Source organism: Bombus pyrosoma, linkage group LG14 (genome assembly GCF_014825855.1).
Source record: "Bombus pyrosoma isolate SC7728 linkage group LG14, ASM1482585v1, whole genome shotgun sequence".
NCBI lineage: Eukaryota > Metazoa > Arthropoda > Insecta > Hymenoptera > Apidae > Bombus > Bombus pyrosoma.
In genome coordinates this window covers 6520897-6528334 of record NC_057783.1, presented here as the reverse complement: position 1 = coordinate 6528334, position 7438 = coordinate 6520897, and the positions used below count along the sequence as shown (strand labels likewise).

General features: G+C 28.8%; 2 protein-coding genes across 4 annotated transcripts; one reads left to right on the top strand and one right to left on the bottom strand.

Annotated features, from left to right (window-relative positions):
* Nucleotides 1-378: 378 nt before the first annotated feature.
* Nucleotides 379-4894, bottom strand: LOC122574933 (ATP-binding cassette sub-family B member 6). Of its 2 annotated transcripts, XM_043743196.1 has the most exons (12): nt 4753-4894; nt 4616-4651; nt 3740-4217; nt 3466-3665; nt 3192-3354; nt 2836-3044; nt 2611-2757; nt 2317-2540; nt 1953-2233; nt 1776-1876; nt 1191-1692; nt 379-1115 (listed from the first exon to the last, which is right to left on the bottom strand). In XM_043743196.1, the coding sequence occupies exons 3-12, from the start codon at nt 4046-4048 to the stop codon at nt 726-728; spliced, it is 2526 nt and encodes an 841-aa protein (XP_043599131.1). In that variant the 5' UTR covers nt 4049-4217; nt 4616-4651; nt 4753-4894; the 3' UTR covers nt 379-725. The 2 variants fall into 2 exon arrangements, with proteins under 2 accessions (XP_043599131.1, XP_043599132.1); XM_043743197.1 differs by lacking the exon at nt 4616-4651 and having other exon boundaries at nt 4753-4891.
* Nucleotides 4895-4934: 40 nt separating this feature from the next.
* On the top strand, nt 4935-7391 carry LOC122574935 (testis-expressed protein 10 homolog). 2 transcript variants are annotated; one of them, XM_043743199.1, is made up of 6 exons: nt 4935-5074; nt 5185-5413; nt 5472-6651; nt 6725-6962; nt 7032-7186; nt 7263-7391. In XM_043743199.1, the coding sequence occupies exons 2-6, from the start codon at nt 5213-5215 to the stop codon at nt 7364-7366; spliced, it is 1878 nt and encodes a 625-aa protein (XP_043599134.1). In that variant the 5' UTR covers nt 4935-5074; nt 5185-5212; the 3' UTR covers nt 7367-7391. The 2 variants fall into 2 exon arrangements, with proteins under 2 accessions (XP_043599134.1, XP_043599135.1); XM_043743200.1 differs by having other exon boundaries at nt 4936-5074; nt 5211-5413.
* Nucleotides 7392-7438: the final 47 nt, after the last annotated feature.

Below are 7438 nucleotides of genomic sequence, written 5' to 3'. Positions count from 1 at the left end.
AAACTGAAATGCATATTTACTACAAAATTTAATATAAAGATAATGCTTTTATTAATTGTTTATATTACTAGGTAGTGTATGCTCTAGTATGGTTATTTTTTACAAGTTATTATTTTTGGGGTGCACAAGAAGTAACTTTAACAACTCCGATTGATGAATCTGGTTGGGTACCAGATGGAGCATTTGCATCTGAAATTATGCAAACTGGAGCACAGCCTGAAGAGCAAAGCGCTTAATGTTATTAAACTTGCATAAAGAAATTAACTGTGATAAATTTTAATTATCTGCTCTAATACAATAAATGGTGCCAAATAAATGTAAACAATTGAGTAAAAATGTTTATTTACAACTAAGTATGGAACTGATGAGGAACTCTAGTTATCATAAACATTATTTTATTTATCCTTTTAAAAAATGAGACTTCAATGACATTTGCAAAAAACATTCATCTACAATAATTAGACTATTTTCAATAATAACTCTATACATACATACGTATCATGCTCTGATCATAGTAAACTACCTACAGAGCTAAGAAGCTACTATCACAAATTCTTCATATAAATTTAAAATAGATATTAAATTAAAATATATATGTTTGTTTAAGTTTATATCTTTTTAGTAAGTTACCCATGTAAGTAACTTGATACAAATAAATTTCTGTCAGTTTTCACAAACAGATAAAAAAAAATCAATTTAAATTTAAAGAATAAAATCAAACGTAATTATGATTTTATTGTTTTGCTTTCTGGAGCGTCATCGTTTGAATCTTTGGTAGCCTCCTGATCATTTTGCAATTGTGCTTGCCACATGGAATGGTACTTTCCATTATAAGAAATCAATTCTTCGTGTTTGCCTCTCTCTACGATTTCTCCGTCTTGTAAAACAAGAATTTGGTCGGCATGTATTATCGTAGATAATCTGTGTGCTATGATGATAGTCGTTCGATTAGCACAAACTTTGTTTAACGCTGTTTGAATGTTACGTTCTGTTTGCGTATCAAGTGCACTTGTTGCTTCATCTAAAAGTACGATCGCTGGTTCTTTCAGTATCGTACGCGCGATAGCAACGCGTTGTTTTTCTCCGCCACTTAAACGGAGACCTCTTTCACCGACCTATGCACAAATCAAATAAAATAAATATGACGAGACATCAACAAATTAAGAATAATTTTATTATTAAACTCATACCTGTGTATCATAACCATTTGGAAATGAAAGAATTCTCTCATGAATGTCCGCGTTTCGAGCTGCTGATATTACATCCGCATCTATAGCTTCGATATGTCCATACTGAATATTGTACTTTATGGTATTATTAAATAATACTGTATCTTGAGGTACAACACCTATAGCTCGTCTCACAGAATCCTGAGTGACGGTTTTAATATTTTGACCGTCAATCAAAATTGCACCCTGTTCCACATCATAAAATCTGAATAATAGTCGTATAATAGTAGATTTTCCTGCTCCAGATGGTCCAACCAATGCAACAGTCTTTCCTGCTGGCACGACGAAGCTAACATTTTTTAATATAACTTTTTCGGGTGTGTAACTAAATGTCACATTCAAAAATTCTAGTAAGCCACGTTTCACTATTAATGGACCAGCACCTGGAGCATCAATAATTTCTTGATCTTCTCTCAGAAGATCAAACATATTTTCCATGTCAACAAAATTTTTTTGTATTGCGCTGTATTTAAAATGAAGAAATATAATTATTTTAAAATAGGTAATATAATTTGACGCTTAAGTAATACTGGCATAAATACTGACCGATAATATGTTCCAAACCAATTTAGTGGCACGTAAAGCTGAATGATATAACTCGCAAATAAAACATAGTCACCAATAGTTAAACCTTGTTTGGTTATAACCTATAATCATAAGTTAATTATATGTATTTGTTAAATATTTAAATTTAAAACAATTGGAATAACTCTTTGTACTAACCATATGTAAGCAAAGTAAAGAACCAGCAAGTAAACCGCTGCAAACAATTATATTTTGTAAAGTATTTAAAATATTTAATGTTATCATTGATTTCCATTCTGCAGCTTGGAATTCCAATATTGCTTTTCTATAACTATCGACTTCATATGATTCTGCCCCATAATATTTAACAGTTTCAAAATTAAGTAAACTGTCTACACTTCGTGCTTTTTGAGCATTATCTGCTAAGTTCATGCGTCTCTGGAACTTAGTACGCCACTCAGTAACCAAGATTGTAGCAGCTAATATACAAAAATATTGAAATTTAATAAAAATTCCGTGATTTTAATAATGGATACAGAAATGTTAAAGATGTAGTATTTACCTATATAAAGGCTCATAGTCAGAAATACAATTAAGCCAAACCACTTATTGTAAGCAGCAACAAAGAATGCAATAGCTACAATGATATCAACAATTGTTGGAACAATTGAAAACAAGATGTAATTGAGAAGATTGTTTACAGAGTCTGTCCCGCGATCCATAACTCTTAAAACCTCTCCAGTTTTTCTTCCTAGATGCCAGCGTAAACTTAAGCTGTGTAAGTGTCTAAAAAAATGTTTAAATATAAAGATTAAATATAAAAGTATAAAAGATTCTACAAAAAAAGATTATTTACCTAAACAATTCTACTTCAATTTCTCGAGTTGTATACTGTTGTATACGAATCCACAGAAATGACCTAAGATTATTTAGTAACCCCATACCACCTGTACCGCCACCTTGTAAGAATTTGAATGCTACATATATTAATATAAGGTCCCACCTGTTATGAAAGTTAAACATTTTATGAAATACACCTATTTATTTATTTTTGTAAGATCTTAATGAAAACTTTGTATACCTAAATAATAGAGGAATGTCAGTGACACTATCCACAATTTTTTTATTATAAATTGGGACATATAAGTTTATTAAACGTCCCAATATAAGTAGTCCAAAACAAAAAGTAACACGGAGTTGGAGCATGAAAGATTTTGGCCATAAGAATGGTGTCAAAGTTTTTATCTTATACCATGCATTCTTCCATGTAGAACTGGTATCCTCGGGTCTCTGAAAATAGATAACTATTTATATATTGATATGACAAATCTCATTTTCTTTATATATTCAAAACTTTTATTTAATCCAAAAACGATTATAAAACCCTTTTTCAATTAAATTCAGATTATCTACTAAGATTATATTTCAATGACTTACACCTTGATAATATCTTGACCGTGGAGCTGGATCATTATTTAAAGTATGATATTCAGAATCTGTATTGCCAGTTATTCCTGGAGCTTTGAGACCTAGAGCAAAGATAATAAGGTTGCTAACATAACGTAGAATGAACAGTGCCATCTCAATCTGGTCTGTTAATCTGTAAATAGTACACACATACATAAGAACCATCTCACCAGATATAATAAACAAATATAGATAGTTCCTTAATCATGTGAGTATTTAGAAAGCTTATTGCTTTAAAACTTACGTATTTAAATGAAACCACCATTCAACTTTACCAATATTAACAAACACAACATTTTCTGCAACAAATGCTAAAGTCCAAAAGCCCAATAATACAAGTCCATGTCCTTGTGGTGGCACACTTGGTAACAGTTTATGCCTTTCTACCTTTAGTATGTATATTGAATATGGATACACAATTATTGTTAATACTGTTGTGAGAATCTAAAAATTAAAATTCATTATATTCTAAAATTAAAGAATATTATTAAGGATAAAAATTGAACATAATCCGTTACCATGTAACCATATATTTTATTGTCATTCAAAACTGTTCCTTGTAGAATTATTCTTACTACACTAAGTATTGGAACAAAATAAAGGAAGAATTTTTGAACATTGTACAATTTATTTCTAGGTAATAAAGTTGCCGCAGTTTCTGTCCCATATTTCCGATACATCCAAAGTTGAATTGTACCAAAAATTAATAAATATGAAGAAATAATTGCAATACTGATAGTGTCCATGAAGCATTTGGACATTCCATGGTCCACCCAAATATCGGAGAAGGTAATATTTGGAGGACAGTAAGTCATCGTAGTATTCATCTTTGATTCTTTCAAACTTAAATTTGCCACCCTTCTAGAAGGTCATAAAAGTAACTCTTCAACGGTAATGTTTGTTATTATATTACAAGTTTACACTATTAATCAGCGTATTATTTAATTCATTCGCAATTATTTTAATTCATTGTAACTTCTAGTTTATTGATAACATCTGAAAAAGTATATAAGATACATTATATGTATATTGAGAGCTTATATTTAGATAAAATATTGTATCATAATGAGATTATATAAGTTTTATTATGTTTAGAGTTAAAAAATTCTAAATATCACTAGATACTCAAATGCCACATAAAATTCATATATTTTTATATAGTTTTACAAATTAACATTGACATTAACTAAAATATATCATAATCAAAAATATCATACTTATAAACATAAGATAAATCATAACATCATATTTTTATAATATAAATTAATTTCATATTACATTATTTCGCATTAACGAATAATTACAAAAAAAAGTGCAACAGTAAACAATTTTTTCTAGAAATTTATGATGTCATTCTATTTCAATGTAAAACGTGAAATGATTAAACTATTTACCCTTTTTCTAAACACATTTGCTTTGTCACGATAAACCTGTAATCGAATTAATGTTTTGTAAGACTGAAGATGCAAATATTTTTCTAAAACGACCTAACCTAATATATATAGTCGTAGAGTTTAATAAATCCACTCACAATAATATTGTTACATGAGGATAAGACATCGATTTCACGAAGTAAGAAATCTTTTTACAGACATTTACAAATTATTTTCTGTAAATTAAAGAAATTTACATTATATCCGACGTCAGAGTAGAGAAATGCACTTCTACATGTCACTTCAATCTAATGTATATATGTATATTTAAAAGCACATGATATGACTAAGTAGTTATGTCTATACCTCGTGGGTATCTGATATATAACTACGTTTTTATAAGAAAATTTTGAAAATACGAGGTGGTTTTTATCACTTTTGCCATATTGTATGCACATTTTTTAACCAACCTGCTATATAGTGAGTAATGACTTACATAAAGTATATATTTTGTACTAACCCAAAAGTTATATGAACATAACCTAAAACAAATATACATACAACAATTTTTATTAATTAAAATTTGACAGAAATTTATTTCGTTTATACTAATTAGTCATGGCTAAGGGTCATAAACATTTGAAACGTCTAAAGTCTGAAAAAGCGAAGGTAAAACTGAAAGCAAAGAAAACGAAACATTTACCAAAAGGATTAAATGTCACAGATCCTTCATTTAAAGTTAAAAAGATAGTTATACGAGAACAGTTGAAGCAGCATGATGAGACGGACATACTTAGCAAGAGGAAGCTTAATATTAAGGTATTACTCTGTATTTATAATTCTATATTAAGATTAAAAATAAGAATTTGATTTTTAGGAGTTATTATCACGTTTACAACATCATAATTCAACAGTTCGACAAGATGCTGTAAAAGAATTAAGAGAAATTTTGTCAGAACACTCTTTGAAATTATTAAGTTCACAATTTGGACCACTTTTGCAAGGTATTTGTGCGTTGTCCCTTGATAAAGAGAGAGATATTAGACGTAACTCTTTGAAAGTTTTGAGTCTAATCCTTGGACCAGTTTCTAATGATCAACTTAATCCATATTGTGATGTACTGATTTCCTATTTGAGATGTGCTATGACACATATTGATCCTTATATCAAAGAAGATGCCTTGCTTTTCTTGGATGTACTTGTACAAAACTGTAGCAATATACTAGCAAGAAACAGTTACAAAGTATTGCCAAATTTTTTAGATATGATTTCCAGATTGCATACAGAAATGAAACCTGGAAGGCAATTAGTAACAACCTTAAATTCTAAAAATACTAATGTTAAATGGAGGATAAAAGTATTAGAAAGACTTGCTACTATGTTTAGTTCTATTGTTACCTTCTTTAAATCTCAACAGATTATCAGTTCAGGTGAAAGTGCAAAAGTTATAACTGTGAATAAAAATACTAGATATATTCCTATTTATACAAATATAAATTCTCAGAATTGTGAAGTTGATTTTGAAAGAACTGACAATGAAGGAAGAAATAACAGTAATAATACTTTAAATGCAGATGAACTTATGAGTTATATAGAGTTACTCATGCCACTTATATTTGACAGCTGGATTGAAGTATGTCCAGATGAAAAAAATATTGACTACTCTGCACTTTTGATTTCTACAGAAGCATTGGAATTATTAAAAAGTACTGTAGAAATAATACAATTAATAATTGAATGTATAGATATATTATATACAGAGTGTGATGTAAATATGAAATTTTGGTTCAAAAGTAATTTCCAGGATTCTTACACAAAGAATTTCGTTTCAAAATTTCCATACAACAAATTAGGTGCTACAGGATGTTTCCTTCCTTCAATAAGAAATAGAAAACGTCAACAAGATTTTGCTATAGATAATTCATATGACATTTGTTTAGGATATAACTTAGCAATTTGTCAAATTTATGTATGGTTTACATCAATACAAAGTGATGATAAAATGATGTCTAAATTAATGAAAAATTATTGCACATCTGTAATTAAGTATTTAAATGGTATAGTAGAACCTATTTCTAGCGTTTTCAATTAAATTGATAAAACATATGTTAATGCCTTTTTCGTTAATAGGGAAACTTGAAATCTGGTCTGACATAAATAATACTGTATTACCACAATTGACTAAGCTCCTGAGAACATTATTTTTAAAAGCAAGTGAAGTTTGGTACAAAAATTACCTTGATTTAAGTGAAACTTTACAATCAGTTGTAAATGCATGTTGTAATCAGTCAAAAAGGGAGATGCAGTTACAATTATTTTCTGTGATTAGCGAGATAATGTTAGATCATACTTTACATGAATTGCACAGGTAAATAATTCTACAATCTCTTCTAAACCCGTCCCTAATGTTCTTACAATAATGTCTAATTTATTATAGGGAAAGTGCATTTAAAGAATTTATCTCAACTTTGCCAAATCTCTTGTTAAAGTCAAAAATACATGAAAATACAATACAAATAATAAATAAAATTGTGCTCCGTTATAGAGGTTGGATTCAAAAAGAACTTGTGGCAAATTACAAAGACATTATAGGTAAATATACTTAAAAATATTATATTTATCATTGCATATACGCTTATGGACAATGGCATTATTATTCGTATTACAGAAAATGCTAAAAAGATTGAAATTATCGGATCTGAAGACAACAAACGGTCTCGTCTTATGATATGTAATTTGTTTTACTTCTTAGATACCCAGATTTTCTACTAAGCAAAATAAATATATATTTTACATACATTTTTGTTACAAATTCCTACGAAAACTGTATTTTCCATGTTTTTA

What these genes read in the sequence shown, in the direction of transcription:
- LOC122574935 (XM_043743199.1), top strand. Translation starts at nt 5,213, where the DNA reads ATGGCTAAGGGTCATAAACATTTGAAACGTCTAAAGTCTGAAAAAGCG. An exon ending in AGAGGAAGCTTAATATTAAG is followed by an intron (nt 5,414 to 5,471) that starts GTATTACTCTGT and finishes TTTGATTTTTAG; the next exon opens with GAGTTATTATCACGTTTACA. An exon ending in AAATTACAAAGACATTATAG is followed by an intron (nt 7,187 to 7,262) that starts GTAAATATACTT and finishes TTCGTATTACAG; the next exon opens with AAAATGCTAAAAAGATTGAA.
- LOC122574933 (XM_043743196.1), bottom strand. Translation starts at nt 4,048, where the DNA reads ATGAATACTACGATGACTTACTGTCCTCCAAATATTACCTTCTCCGAT. An exon ending in GACATTCCTCTATTATTTAG is followed by an intron (nt 2,758 to 2,835) that starts GTATACAAAGTT and finishes CTTTCATAACAG; the next exon opens with GTGGGACCTTATATTAATAT. An exon ending in GACTATGAGCCTTTATATAG is followed by an intron (nt 2,234 to 2,316) that starts GTAAATACTACA and finishes TTTGTATATTAG; the next exon opens with CTGCTACAATCTTGGTTACT.